Source organism: Cannabis sativa, chromosome 5 (assembly GCF_029168945.1).
Source record: "Cannabis sativa cultivar Pink pepper isolate KNU-18-1 chromosome 5, ASM2916894v1, whole genome shotgun sequence".
NCBI classification, from domain to species: Eukaryota; Viridiplantae; Streptophyta; class Magnoliopsida; order Rosales; family Cannabaceae; genus Cannabis; species Cannabis sativa.
In genome coordinates, this window is record NC_083605.1 from 57,103,093 (window position 1) to 57,118,667 (window position 15,575).

Sequence of the window (15,575 nt, forward strand, 5' to 3'; positions counted from 1 at the left end):
CAGTTAAGCCATTGAAGCATCTCTTTCTCCTTTGCATCTCTCTTTTTTAAATTGTTAATGTTGTTCTGTTCATGTTGAGTCACTCACGCTTCATAGTAAGACCAACAGCCTTGTTGAGATAATTATCTGATTCTTATTCAGTTGTTATTCATAAGTACACGAAGAGGATAAAAAATGACAAGAATTTAACTTGGTCTAATAAATGTCATAATGATTTCCATACTAGTTTTCTTCATATTATATATTATGTACACAATGCAAGACGACCCTCCATTCATAACCAAATAAAATAACGTTCATGACAAGGCAGCAAAAATCAAGAATCAGCCGTTCTAGTTTACCCAACGATCGCAATCAAGCTTTGCCTTACTGCCGGAATTGAGCAAAGCAAAGAGCCAAAGATACCATTCAGAGCATAAGCAATAGCACAGAATGGAAGAGCCTCGGGTTCCTTGGCTGATAAGGCAGCTGTGCCCAACCCATGAGCACTGGAACAATTGAAGAATGAATGATAAACAACAACAACAACAATAATAATAATAACAATCAGAATATCAGTATAAACTCGTTAATTAAGGGTTCCGTTCTTAAATGTAAGTTGTTATCACAACTAGTAATTTCTTAACAGCAGAAGTAAAAAACATGAAAAAAGGGAAGTAGACCTTTTACTATAAGAATTAAAGGTATCAAGTTCATACCTAGAAGCAGTTGCTATACCACGAGCAATAGGATCACGAAACCGTAGTTTATCCAGTGCTGCTTGAACAAAGTTTGCCCCAACGAGACCAGTTACTACAACTACAGCAGCTGTCAGGGATGAATTGGCACCTGAAAAAGATATTTCACGAGTCAGGTTAGCTAAAAGTGAGAAACAAAAAATGCTTAACAGTCATTGTGTAAATGGTCAAAATATTTAGCATATTTAAGCTGTTGCGATATATTATGTGCGTTAACACTCTAAGATTATATTTAAAAAGTAGGATTTGAAAAAATTTATAATGTAATTTTGTAATAAAATTTGGAGAGGATATTAAAAAAAATAATTCCAGCAAGCTAATTAATCACCCTAGTATGAGACAACTTAATCAAATTGAAAAACTTCTGATGATTTTATCCTATTCAATCCTTCCTTTTTCACGTACCTCAATAATAAAAGAAAATACTTATTTTCTTATAGTTAATTGTTGACAAATTATTTAACTCATTCTTCTATAGTTTTCTCTATTTTTTCTTAATCAAATCTTATCCAATCTAATTCTCCTTAAGGTATTTCAGTTGGAAGAAGCAAAATATGGATCCCAACTCCTAAGCTTAAGGTCCCAATAGTGGTAAAAAGTTGAATGACAAGAAAACAATGAGTTAACTGAAAGAGCCTCATGCATCAGAGGTGTAAGCCACTCAATTGACCTGATGAACTCTAAGCTTTGAAAGTAAAGTTGTATGTCTCATACCTCAGGGCATACATACACCACAAAGGAGTTCGAAATTCATGTTCTTTCTTATCATAGTACTACAATGTTGGTAAAGGAAAAAGGAGTGAAAATTTGATAGGACATTGGATGAGTGGAAACTGTCTTTTTTTTTTTTCTGAAACTAGGATCCCGGCCTAGCCCTATAATATTTGGGAGACAAAAAAATTATAGCAACTGCTATGTAGGTACTCAGGAGGGACTTGAACCTCAAATAATGTGGGAGCAAACCACATGTCAGACCATTTGAGCTACCCCTCTTGGGTGATGAGTGGAAGAAACTGTTTAGAAAAGAAAATAAACTAGGCTTATCATCATTTTTCATATATTATTTGGAGACCTTTTAGAAAAGTGAGGTAGCTGCAACACAAGATTTGGTTGCAGTTGATTACTTATCCTCGATACAAGCACACTTTTCTTACCTTCAAACAGAGACACAATACTGAGAGCCAATGCAACAGTTATACATCTGGGTAGAATTGATATAGTCAAGGTCGGTTCCAACCCAAGTAGACGTCCAACAAGAGCTGTTGAATACAATGAGAATATTGTTGAGAGGATGACAGACGTGAAGATCTCAGCTGCATGCCTCTTAACCAGCTGAAAATATATTCAGTAATAATCTCTGTTTAGCAACATAATAGTAAATCTGAAGGAATATATAATGATACAAACAACTAAGTTTTTTTTTTTCCAACTAAGGAAAAACTAAAATAAATATTTGGGTATATCTGCACTGTAGTAATTTTTCCACAATAATCTTTAGAGGTTTTAGTAGACCACAAAGCCAAAGGAATGGTTAGGTTTTTCAATACAGCTAAGAGAAATAAAACTACTTCTGCTCAAAGAAGCATTTGAAATGGAATTTCACTAAGTAAAAACCCCAAAACAGCTACATTCCTGGGAAAATGATGATTGAATTTCCATGTGAAAAAAAAGGAAATAGAAACTCAATTACTATTGCATAATATGCAAATTGTACTACTTGGCTTCTATATGACGAAAATAATTATCCTAGTTATGAAAGGATGGAATAATCCTTTTGTATTGATCATGATTTAAGACACTGCTTGCTAGGAGATGGTCTTCGAAACCAGTATAGAGTGGTCTATGCATGCGTTAGATGCCAACAAGAAAATAAAATTAAATTGAAATGGGGAGCTTGTACCATCCAATATGAGAAATGGAAAAATACCTTTCTTTGTTTAAACATTGAGAAAGCAAACGAGAGAATTACAGAACCTAAAAATCCCATCAGTACATCCCCAGCTCCAGGATCAGATGAAACCTTTGTTAGGTAAAAGCCTGTGTGTATCAGGTAAAGGAATCATGTACTTGAATATGTAACAGGTAATAAGAATTAAAACTAAACATATGACTTTTGCATGCTATGGAGGAGAGGGATCTCACCCTTGCTTTATGTCTGTGTATGTGGTGCTCTTACATGAAAAGAGAGAGCATTAAATAGCTAAGTTTTCGCATCACGTAAATCCTTTGTTATTCAAATATCCTAAAAAAAAATTAGCCCATTCTATCACAGTTTTCTGCAGTCCTGTTTTCTAATAATATTGTGACATTTTTTCATGCACTCCACACAGGGCCGGCCCTGAAAATATATGGGCCCAAGACAAATTAAATTTTAGGGCCCTCAAAAATACATAAAAAAAATATCAAAAAAAAGAGTATAGTGGGATTTGAACCCATGACCTTAAGCATTATGGCTTCCACCTCAACCAACTAAGCTATAAATATTTGTTGTTTGTAATACACTTAAATTTTACTTAATAAAAGCCTAATAATTTTTTTTTATTTTTTCATTTTGGGCCCACACTTTTTCTAGGCACGGGCCTAGCCCGCCTATGCCTAGGGCCGGCCCTGACTCCACATCTATGTGCTCATCATCGTAGTACGTCAAGTGAGACAATTATAATTGTGAAATTTTACTCTTACATACATCTTTTGGCTCAATGGTGGTGTTTCTCGTTCTTCCTTATGTGTAGTTCTATTAGAGTGCCAACATAAATGGACATGTTGCCGTAAAAGGAAAGAGAGGAAAAAAAACAGGACCCTCAGGAAGGGGACAGAGAAAGCGAAGAAAAGTATAATAAGGCAGTAGCCACAAAGTAAAATGAAGTACTAAAAAGGCTAATAAAGTCATGTAAATAGCACCACCAGACGAACTGTAATCATAATTTGTTTGTTTGTATGTAAATTGCACTACATCTTGATCTGCAACCAGAGAAAGTAAATAGCAAAAACTAAAAGGTTTTACTGTACCTAGAACAGGATCAAGTCCAGACCGAGAAAAGTACCCAAAAGCCAATGCTGCGAGATCTGCGGATAGTGCACAACATATAATTGGATGGAACACTTTCTTCACACCTGATGGCAACCTGGAAATATAATTTATAACGTTTAAAGGAAAGAAAAATGTGAAAATCTAAATCACATGAAACTTGGAATATAAAGGAACTACCTGTCTTATGTAGGAAGGGGGAAAACTTTGATGAAATTATTAGATGTGATGTAAAAGTAAAAACTGAAATTTTACCCTGAACCAACAATGTAGCCTAGAACAGTGGATGCAAGAAGGAATGGAAGGCATGTTCGAGCACCTGTGCCCAGCGCTGTAGGGTATAGTAATGCACTGACAAATGATATGAGCAGAATCCCACTCCAAGACCAGGTTTCAATAGAAGAAAAAGGAGAGGGTTTTGCCATGGGCTCAGCATCAACCATTTCTGTTTTTACCAGTTTTCTTACAGCTATAGCTGTAAATCCTGCAACACAAAGTGTAGCAAACCAACCTCCAACTGCAGAAAGCCAATATGAATTAACATGTGATTGCACTAATAAAAAGAAAACAGAAATAAAAAAACTACGTTAAGGGGTTGCGTTCTGTATCTGTTATGACTGCAAGAAATGAAGAAATAATGGACGAACTTTGAAATAGTTAGCTGATGGAGTGGGCACAACTCTTGTGATTGCTTTTCAGTGCATGAAACTAAACTTTAGTGTTGAATTTGCAGAAATAAGCAAATAAAAGATGCATGTATAATATGATGATCGCTAGACCCATAAGGAGAGAAGACTTCGGTTCCTTCCATTTAAACATTTTTGGTTTTGCTGGGAAAATTCTAAAGGGTTTTAGATCCACATGCTGTACACAACAAACTTTTAATATCATTGGATACTCATCATGGCACAATTTTATAAGTAAATGTTAAAGTCATTCTTTTTTAAGGAGAATCTTGCAGCATATATATGTATTAGCTTTCTAAAAACAGTTGAGAAACCAAATTGTATTCCTTAAAGATAATGCTTTCCATGACTTCTCGTCGATCTCTATGTTATAATGAGCTTTCAAAATATACAGTAGCTTCACACTACTCTTGAAAGCAGTTGTATGCCACACACACGCAACAATACTCGACACCCCAGAAGTGGATGTGGTTGGTTGCACATCAAATGCACCTGTATTGAAGAGGTTGCTGCACTCAGCATGCTCTAGACAAATGCTGCACATGCTACTCAGTATGCACTTGGCCACACATGGCTTGTGTACAGGGAACACAGTGTAAGCTACCAAACATGGCACCCCGCAAGCATTAGATGCATGAGTGCAGCCAAACTCCTCAGAGTGTACACCAGTTGCATGCTATGTGTGACCACGGTCACATACAGCATGCACCAGCGACGTATTGTGTGTCGCCACAATGCACACTGGGTGCACCATATGCCAGATGTACAATCAAAGAACATTATATGTACATGGTAATTGCAAAATATTATCTTTGCCTTGAATAAACGACAACCAGAAGTTTGCAATCAACACGTTATAAGTTGATTGGAAAAGAAACTTCATGAAGGTGATTTTTGAAAAAGAGTAAATTAAAAAATAAGTTTCATCATAGTTTCCATCATTTGGATGCTTCAAATTAATTTAGGGAAACCAGAAAAAGAGATGAAAATCATATGGTACCATTGTAATTGTAATATTCTTTTGTGTTAGTCAAGTTAGGAAAAAAGTGACAATATACACATAAACATCCAAGAAAATGGATTTGAAGTGACTAACCGTTCATCACAACTTCCACTATTGCTTACAAGGATAACTGATAATTATTTGGGTAGAAACTCACTCTCAAAAGCTAGCCTAAAAGAAGAGGGTGTCAAAGAAGTTATATACTACTAACCAACATCATACTTTGCCATGTGGGAGCCTAACAATATCATACTTAATTATAATATTTTTATAGTTGATGCAAGTCGTTTAATACTAAATTTTCAGTTCCAAATATATATAGCATAACATCTTCAAACTAAAACAATTTGGTAACAAAATTCAACGACACCCCAGAAACGACTATCCTTTGAAATTATATGTTGGCCAACAAATTATTCATAAAGTACCTGTGATCAACGAAATTTTGATGCCAGAAGCTGCTGGAATGTCTTTGACGGAGAGAGGCAAAACAACCAAAGACGGAACATAGAATAATGGGAGCCATCTCTGGATGAACAATAGAGCTGGCTCAAAAAAGCTCATCACACTTGCTGCTGCTGCCGGAACAATGGTGTCTAGAATCACTAGAACGGAGAATATACAAAACATCCCAAAGAGAGCACTTGGGAACTTAATTGATGCTGCCACAAATGCCTTTTTTAAATATTTGTCCGTTGCCAGTATCAATCCAAGTGAAACAATCAAATGTACAAGCTTAAGAACCTGAAAACAAAATATAAAATAATGCACACACGAAAGAACATATTACAATTTTATCACTGAACATTCAAATACATCATTTTTTCTAAAACGAAACAAAAACAGCCCATCTCAATTTCACGAGTGATTATCATATGCATTATCTTGAAATCCCCACAAAAAGGAAACACAAACGAACACATGTCCAATATTTTGGAACAATGAAAAGCAAAACTCAACAAAGAAAAAGACCCTTCAAGACTCAACAACGACATAATTAAATCAAATATTAAAGAAAACAAATTTACTCACATTTTGTGAAAATGTGGAAGTGCTACTGCTCTCTGCACCGCTAGACTGGGCTGAAATTTCTCTGCCAGAACAAGTTTCTCGAGAGCCCATTTGCAAGAACCTGGAACTGGAGGTGAACCCAACAGCCCCAGAAGGGGACACCCGTTTTGAGAAATGAGATAACGTCCGGGCCCCATTGAAAGCAACACCAAGCGAAGCTTTTGGATGGTTTGTGCGAAAACGTGACACCGAAGAGAGACCACCTGGCAGAAAGAACCTAGAGCAGTGGTGGTTTGGAAAAGAGAGCGGAACAGCCTGAGTTATGGCTGAGGAGGCCGCCATTGAAAGAGTGATGAAGTAAATGAGTGTGATGGGAAGAGACAAGAGAATCCATTTCAGGAATTATGTTTGTGGGGTCTGATATAACAAACAATAACATATATTTGTATGGACAGAAAACAATGTGGTTCTGATCAGAGAAGATGAGATTCGTTTGGTTTTATTTGGTGGGAAATAAAATATGTAAAAATGGGTGCTTGTTGTTCGTTTCTTCAAACTGGTCCATTCCATTCTCTATTGGTGGAGAAAATAGCCCCAAATTCCCTTTTATAGTTTGAGTGTGGTCACCCACCCTTTTCTCTTTGACACTATTCCGTTAGCATTTTCATTACTGGGTTGAAAACTGAACCCACGAAGCTTCCCATAAGCTTGGAAATTGGAATTACTATCATAAAATTACCCATGTGTACGGTTGTCAGATTTATCATGCTAATGATATACAAATCACGATAACTGGCTCAACGAAGAGTGAATATTTTCTAGGGATTTTAATTTTTTTTTTTTTTTTTTTTTGATCAAAGGAGAAGGGTTCTCATTAATCAACAAACAAATTACAAACAAAGCCTCACAAAAAAACTGAGGCACGAGGCACGGCAGCAGCTTACACATCAAGTTAGCAGCATGCACATTAAACCTTGGCTATTGGAATCAATCCTCCTTTGTCTATAGCTATACAATCTATACTTTACAATCCTTTTAATCTCTTTAACTATATGACCAATTGTGTAAGAGCTATTATCATGTGTACATTTGTTTCTATTTAGCCAAATATAGTAGACAACCGCAGCAAGCAGCATGACCACCACTTTATCCTTGAACCTGCTATCTGTTATAGACAAAAAAGTTCTCCAGCTTGTGAACTGCAAGTTCCAAGCCTGAAAGCCTAGCCAACTAAAGATCTCATACACAACCTGTTTAGAAAAACAGCAATCAAAGAATAAATGCTGATGAGTTTCAGCTTCCAACCCACACACCGGACAATCTGATGATAAAATGCTGATGTGAAAAATTGCGAGCTGATCTCTAGTTAAGAGTTGGGTGTGTACAGTTTGCCAAAGTATAAATCTGTGCTTGGGGATATTATATCTGTTCCAAACAGCTTTGCAGTACTGATCTTCCTCACAAGACACCATGTTATTATAAAGAAAAGATGCCATGAATTTGCCATTCCTTCCTGCAGCCATAATCTGCTGTTGTTTGAAGTCTTTCCTTAAATGGCAAAGCTTCTTCCAATACCAGCTTGTATCCACTCCAAGCTTGTAGTTCCATATGTCATCTCCTTTCATATATACAACATTAACCCATTTGACCCATAGAACATCATGCTTCTCCATAATAGCCCATAGGAATTTAGCCAAGGTAGCCATGTTCCATTTAGTTCCTTCCATGAACCCGAGACCTCCTAGGTGTTTAGGCCTGCACACCTTCTCCCAAGAACCAAAGTGGACTTTACACCGATTCCCAGATTGTCCCCAAAGGAATAATCTGCAATGTTTCTCAATCTCTTTGATTACACTTTGGGGAAGAACAAAAATGTTCATCCAATAGTTCCTCAAACCAAGCAAAACAGTGTGAATGAGTTGAAGTCTACCTGCATATGAAAGATGCCTCGTAGCCCATGTGTGAAGCTTCTTTTTGATCTTGTCAACAATTACTCCACAGTCCTCCATTCTCCATTTGGTAGGTCTCATAGGCACCCCTAAATACAATCAGCCAAAAAAAAAAGTGAGGCTAATTCAGCTGAGATATCATTCTCACTAAGAATACAATCACCATAGATCGACTAACTCTAGCAACAAGCCGCATGATTCGCAGATCGTTCAATAAATCATAAATTGATATGTAAGAATTCTGAGAAAAAAGTTTTATAATCACTAATAATTAAACCAAACAAAATACACATAGATATTGAACTTCTCATAGCTTGAACAACCACTAAACTATCCATCTCAATAATCATCCTGTGCCACTGCATTTTCTTGATCCAGCTAAGTGCTTCCTTTAAACCCATAGCTTTTTTCAGGTTGCATTACACCAAATTTTATCTAAGAACAAGCAACCACCATATTCCCATGATGATTTTGAACAACAGTTCCTAAACCAATCTTAGCCTCCTCAAAGAACATAGTTACATTAACATTTATTTTAATACTATTTTATGCTGGTCTAGACCAAAGCTTAGCACCATCTCCAAAGCACCAAGGCCCCAAAGATAGAACATAATTAATTTACTAAGCTTTTATAAATTGATTAAAACAAACTCTTACAGAGACATCCACATTCTCCACAGAAGGCATCTTATGGTTCCAAAGGACATCGTTCTGAGCATTCCAAATCGCCTAACAAAGCATTAAAACACAGGCAACCTCATCAAGACTTCTCCTACCCAACCGACCTTGTAACCAAGCACCAAGATCTATTTCAGCTGAATCGAAACCCCCAAGACCAGTGTAATATCCCAGAAATGTAATTATGTTCTAATTTTTAAGTTTAAGGGTTGTTATAGTTTGAGTTGAGTGAGTTAAGTTAAAGAACTCACTCAACAATGGTGATTTTGTGATTTTAAGTAAATTATTGGTTTTGAATGTTTAATTATATTGGATGTATGTTTATAAACATATTTGGAAAGTTTCATTAGGTTTGGAGGAGTTTTGATGGGGTTTGGAGTGTAAAACTCCAAGCAGGCTATTTCTGCAGGAAAAATAGCTTACTGTTTTTACAGGGTACTATAAAAACAGTGGACCATTTTTCTAGGGCAAAACCCAGAAAAATGGTGGACCTTTTTAGGGTGTTTCCAGCAGCTAAGTTTTTACGTTTTATCGATATTTAGGCTAATTCTGCGCTATTCATCGATAGGGGTTTGTTCGATTTTGAGTTTAAGTCTTATAACAGGATTGGCTAAGTTATTTATCAATTTGTTGTTGTCGTGATATAGGTCTTGAGATCATCGAGCACTATTCCACTCAGGTCGGCCCGCACACCTAAATGTGGACTTAAGGTGAGAAAAGTCAATTGTACTACTTTGCATGTATAAGTTGAGATACAATAGTGACCGTTAATATGAAAGAGTTATAACTCTATTCTGAAATTGTTGTTAGGTTTTTTACTTATCGATTGCCTCATTAGGCAACAATAGTGAAATTAGCTGACTCATTGGAAACGAGGGTTGATGGATACTTTATAAAGTATCGAGAATAGCTTGTTTTATTAGACAAATAATTGATTATTATTATTGTATTAAGCTGCGATGTTTTATGTGAATATATGTTTAAGTATGTAATTGTTATTGATTATTGGCTTATTTATTTATGGACTTTGTATTTTCATTTCTCGCTTTTCTTGCTGAGTCTTTGTGACTCACGAGTGTTTTGTGGTGCAGGTAAGGAAAAAGAAAAAGTAGATTAGCCATGGGTTAGAGGTCTCCCGTCGAATGTATATCGACCTTGCCGTCTTTTATGCTTAGTTGACAGGATCCAACTTTTATAGTATTTTGAACATATATTAATAATTTGTAATAAATGAATACAATAGTATTTTAGTAAAAGTTTAAAATAGAGGGGATCCCCGGTCCAGTAATATTTTGAAAAAGATTTTAAGAAATATTTTAAAGTTTTAATTAATTCACTTTACTTAAACTATGAGTTTATGATTATAAACAAATTTATAAAAACACACACGCAGTGCCCTTACGGGGTTAGAGCGTTACAACATGGTATTAGAGCGACTAAGATTTAAAGATTCTAAAAAGCGAAGACTAGTTGAATATGTATATTAGTTTTGAAGACCCGTTCGACTCATGATATAGTAAGTGTTAATTGATTATTGATTATCTGCTAATTATTTGAAATAATTGCTTGTATGAGATGCATGTGCTATTAGAAGAGCATGATAGGTTTATAAATAATGATATTGTATTTATGTGAGTATGGAAATGCTTATTAGAATTGGTGTTGTCCTGGGAATTCTGAATTTCGGAAAGTCTATGGTCGCAGATATATTAGATTATGCACCTGAGGCGATTTGGTAGGGTAACCATGAGCTTTCGGGGCTCGAGGCTGGCAGTGAGGATGCAAATCCTCTACCACCACAAAATTGTTGGGTTTTGTACCCTAAATAAAACCTATTTCAATTTAATCAGATTTACTAATTAATAAAGATCAGAATCGCATTTTATGTTGCATGGTTCACATGATTTATTTCATGATTATGCTTAATGTATAAGTTCTATTAAGTCCAGAACATATATAAATATGTATATATTTGTTCATGATTATATTGTCGTCAGCACAGTGGAATATAATTATGATTATATATTCAAAAGTTTAATTCTCATAATTTGTCAGTTCACTGGATTTAGACAGACATAATAATCAGCGATAAGGTATACTTACACCTTAGATAAGTGTTATGTGTTTGAATATATTTTATCAGGATCTAGATTTACTACCATGTATGTTATTTAACATCCTAAATATGAATTTCGAAAACAATATAATTTAAACACATATAAAGTTTGAGAAACCTTACATTGGGTGCAGCGAAATTAAATGACTCATTCCGCTCAGATCTCTAACCCTTGTATCCTTTCTATAGCAGAGTATCACTAAGATCTAAGCCCGATTCTCCTTCTCTTGAATTGGATTCTTTACAGTCTTACACACTATGATTGAGTACCACTTGATGTGTATGGAAACTTACTCTATCATTATAGGGTTCGAAAATATTGAAGAGAGAAAGAGAGAGAGGAAGGATTGGAATGAGATAGAAAAGATGGCTCAAAATTTTGATTGAAGGCAAGTGTATTCATCATCTTTTAATTTGAGGCCATCACTATCTATTTATAGGAATCCAACTAGGTTAAGGTTTGAATGATTTGACATTAAAAAATGATAAAATAAATGGTAAAAGAAGCCATAAGTGGCCGACCATGGATGTGGGCTCCCACTTTGCAATTTTGCTATTTTTTCATCTATTTATCTTATTTTCTCAAAAATGTCATTTTTCCAATTCAACCACTTAAATGCCAAAACTATTTATTTAATAATTAAAATTAATTATCAAATAAAATTGCCATCTAACATATTTATTAATTAGACTTAATAAAGTCTCTTAATTAACAAATAAACCCTATAATCTCTTTTCTTCACAATTAAGCCCTAGCTTAGTGAAAATTCATAAACTAGACATAGTCTAATTTTAGAATTATAATTGATTAATTAAAATCAATTAATTGAGTCTTACAAGCAATATTGTCTCAACTAGTATGGGGACCATGGGCCTATACAACCGAGCTTCCAATAGAACTAGAATTTACAAGTAAATTCCCTAACTTATTAATTCCTCATTGCATCCACATAGAACTTGAAATTGCACTCTCAGTTATATAGAACGCTCTATATGTTCCACGATATAGATATGCTATAAATATTTAACCATCGTTTCAATCCCAATAATTAAAGATCCTCTATAGATGATTTACACCGAGTAGGGATAAATTTACCGTTTCACCCCTTAATGTATTTTATCTTTAAAACACTTAGCTTCCTATAAATGATATTTTAGTAAACTAATATAATCACTGAAATAAGAGCTCTTCCATTTATCTCTATTAAGCCAAGCTCGAAGGAAATCATCGTTTCACTTCTATGTCCAGATAGAAGCTATAGATTCCATATCTATGTTTAGCGCTCCCACTCAATTGTACTATCATGTTCCCAAAATGTACATATCACCCAGACCAAAAGGTAGGCTTAACTAACAAATCAAAGAACACAAATAACACTCTTGAGATTGAACCTAAACATGTCAAGATTAAGATCTTTTGATCTAAGAGCAACCAGTGATATTGACTTAGAAAGATACAACGGTAAGATTATAATATTTTTACCAAGATCAATATCGGTCCCAGTCCAATGTATACTCCATACATCAGAAACTAGCATACTTTGCCAATGTCCTAGAAAGAACATAACACATATCCAAGGTGTAAGTATACTTTATCGGTGACTATCACATCAGTTAAATCCAGTGCACTGATGAATCAAGGGACATTATCTTTTTAAGCATATAATCACAATTACATTCTACTGTGTTGACATCACTGTAATTGTGAATAACTATATCTTCTGGACTTAATAGATTTTGTACACATTAAACCATAAACATGAAAACTACATGTAAACATAAATGACTTCTAATCTTCTATTGATAACAAATCAGATTGTATTGTAATGGGTTTTATTTAGGGCATAAAATCCCAACATTATATCCTTTCTAGGGCATTGGCAAAGTTTACCAGTATCGGATGTATGGAGTATACATTGGAAGGGACCGATATTGATCTTGGATAAGATATCATAAACTTATCGTTATATCTTTCTAAGTCAGTATCAATGGTTGATCTTAAGTCTATGGATCTTAATCCTGATATGGTTAGGTTCAACTTAGTTGTATTATTTATGTTCTTCAAGTTGTTCTGGAAGCTAACTTATGGTTCTAGAAAATATTTACATCTTGGGAACATGGTAGTTCAATTGAGTGGGAGCGCTAAACATAGATATGGAATCTATAGCTTCTATAAGCATTTAGAAGTGAAACAATGATTTCCTATGAGCTTGGCTGAATAGAGATAAATTATTGAGGCCTCATTTTAGTAATTATATTAGTTTACTAAAGTATTATTTATAGGTAGCTAAGTGTTTTAGGGATAAAATACATTGAACGGTAGAACGGTAAATTTGTCCCTATTCAATGTAGATCATCTATAAAGGATCTTTGACATTTAGGATTGTAACAATGGATAATCATAACATATCTATACTGTGGTACATATAGATCGTTCTATATAATTGAGAGTCTATCCAATTCTAAATCTATAGTGGCGCAAGACGGAATTAATAAGCTAGAAAATTTACTTGGTGAATTCTAGATCTACTTATTAAAAGCTCGGTTATATAGGCCCATGATCCCCTCACTAGTTGAGATAATATTTCTTGTAGACTCAGTTAATTGATTTTAATTAATCAATTATGTTATACTAGAAATTCTATTGGTACTTTAGAAGATGACGCGTGTCAACCCTGGAAAATATGAATTAACAAATATAATGGCAATTATATTAAAATATATTAAATGGAATAACTCATTAAATACATAGTCAATAAGGTATATTTTTAACAGACTGCACAGTCTTTAGCGAGACAAAGATGTACAAACTAGTGATTTGTGTATTGACGAGAAACCATTTCGCGTCAGAGGACACAGTCGTAAGGAGGACATCGATAATACGTAAAGAGGCATCTACCTCGCGATACGAGACGTGTTGGCTGTTAGAACACTTAGCGTACATTATACTAACTAAGTAGGACATGAATAGCGATTAGTGAGACATCCATCTCGCTATAGGAAGGCATATTCCTGGTACCTTCACTAATCAGCTCTAGACATCTTTCAATGAGCTCCACTGCTACGTCGAGTCAGCTCTCCAAAAAGGAGCTGACATTCAAATGATGTTGGTGTTGGAATTATTTTACCAGGATCTAGATTTACTACCATGTATGTTGTTTAACATCCTAATATGAATTTATAAAACAATGTAATTTAAACACATATAAAGTTTAAGAAAACCTTACATTGATTGTAGCGGAATATAATGACTCCTTTCGTTCATCTAGCCCTTGATTCCTTTCTGTAGTAGAGCATTATCAAGATCTGAACCTGGATCTCTTTCTCTCTTTCCTTGAGCCTGATTCTCCTTCTTGTTGATTGGATTCTTCACAGTCTTCCACACTATGATTGAGATACCACTTGATGTGTGTGGGCACTCACTCTATCACTCAAGGGTATGAAAATTTGAAGAAGAAAAGAGAGGGGATGGTGGTTCGGCTATAGGAATAGGAAAGATGGCTCAATTTTCTGAAGACAAGAAATCTCATCAATCTTTAAGTGTGAGCCATCACTATCTATTTATAGGCAACCACTAGGTTTAGGTAGATTTATTTGGCATTAAAATAATGAAAAAATTAAATGGTAAAACATACACTAAGTGGCCGACCATGGGTATTAGATTGGGCCCCCACTTTGCAAATTTGCCATTTTGTCATTTTCCCATCTCATTTCTCAAAAATGCCAATTTTCCAATTTAACCACTTAAATGCCAATTCTAATTATTAAATAACAAAAAATTAATTATTAAATAATATTGTCATTTAATATATTTATTAATTAGGCTAATCAAAGTCTCTTAATTAACAAATAAAACCTAGAATCTCTTTTCTTCACAATTTTGCCCTTGCTTAGTGAAAATTCATAAACTAGACATAGTCTAATTTTAGAATTATAACTGATTAATTAAAATCAATTATCTGAGTCTTACAAGCAGTATGGTCTCAACTAGTATGGGGACCATGGGCCTATATAACCGAGCTTCCAATAAGCAGACCCAGAACTTTATTAATTCCTTGTTGCATCCACTCATAGAACTTGGAATTGCACTCTCAGTCATATAGAACGCTCTATATGTTCCACGATATAGATACGCTATTAATTATCCATTGTTATAATCCCAATAATCAATGATCCTCTATAGATGATCTACATTGCATAGGGATAAAATTACCATTACACCCTTGCAATGTATTTTATCCTTAAAACCTTGCCACCTATAAATGATATTTTAGTGAATTAATATAATCACTAAAATGAGATCTCAACCATTTATCTCTATGTAGCAAGCTCGAAGGTAATCATTGTTTCACTTCTAAATACCTGTA

The 15,575-nt window shown here is 34.7% G+C and overlaps 2 protein-coding genes across 2 annotated transcripts; both read right to left on the reverse strand.

The window, feature by feature from the left end:
* Positions 1-113: 113 nt before the first annotated feature.
* LOC115717101 (plastidal glycolate/glycerate translocator 1, chloroplastic) lies at positions 114-8,268 on the reverse strand. Its single transcript, XM_030646045.2, has 8 exons — positions 6,487-8,268; positions 5,883-6,198; positions 4,021-4,282; positions 3,747-3,862; positions 2,665-2,774; positions 1,892-2,069; positions 699-828; positions 114-488 (listed from the first exon to the last, which is right to left on the reverse strand). The coding sequence occupies exons 1-8, from the start codon at positions 6,805-6,807 to the stop codon at positions 338-340; spliced, it is 1,584 nt and encodes a 527-aa protein (XP_030501905.2). The 5' UTR covers positions 6,808-8,268; the 3' UTR covers positions 114-337.
* Positions 7,413-8,474, reverse strand: LOC133038408 (uncharacterized). Its single transcript, XM_061116550.1, has one exon. The coding sequence runs from the start codon at positions 8,472-8,474 to the stop codon at positions 7,413-7,415; it is 1,062 nt and encodes a 353-aa protein (XP_060972533.1).
* Positions 8,475-15,575: the final 7,101 nt, after the last annotated feature.

Excerpts from the sequence above, each read along its gene's own strand:
- LOC115717101 (XM_030646045.2), bottom strand. The coding sequence starts at position 6,807 with ATGGCGGCCTCCTCAGCCATAACTCAGGCTGTTCCGCTCTCTTTTCCA. Across the intron at positions 4,283-5,882 it reads CAAAATTTCGTTGATCACAG|TTGGAGGTTGGTTTGCTACA; the intron begins GTACTTTATGAA and ends GGCTTTCTGCAG. Across the intron at positions 2,775-3,746 it reads TGGACTTGATCCTGTTCTAG|GCTTTTACCTAACAAAGGTT; the intron begins GTACAGTAAAAC and ends TGATACACACAG.
- LOC133038408 (XM_061116550.1), bottom strand. The coding sequence starts at position 8,474 with ATGGAGGACTGTGGAGTAATTGTTGACAAGATCAAAAAGAAGCTTCAC.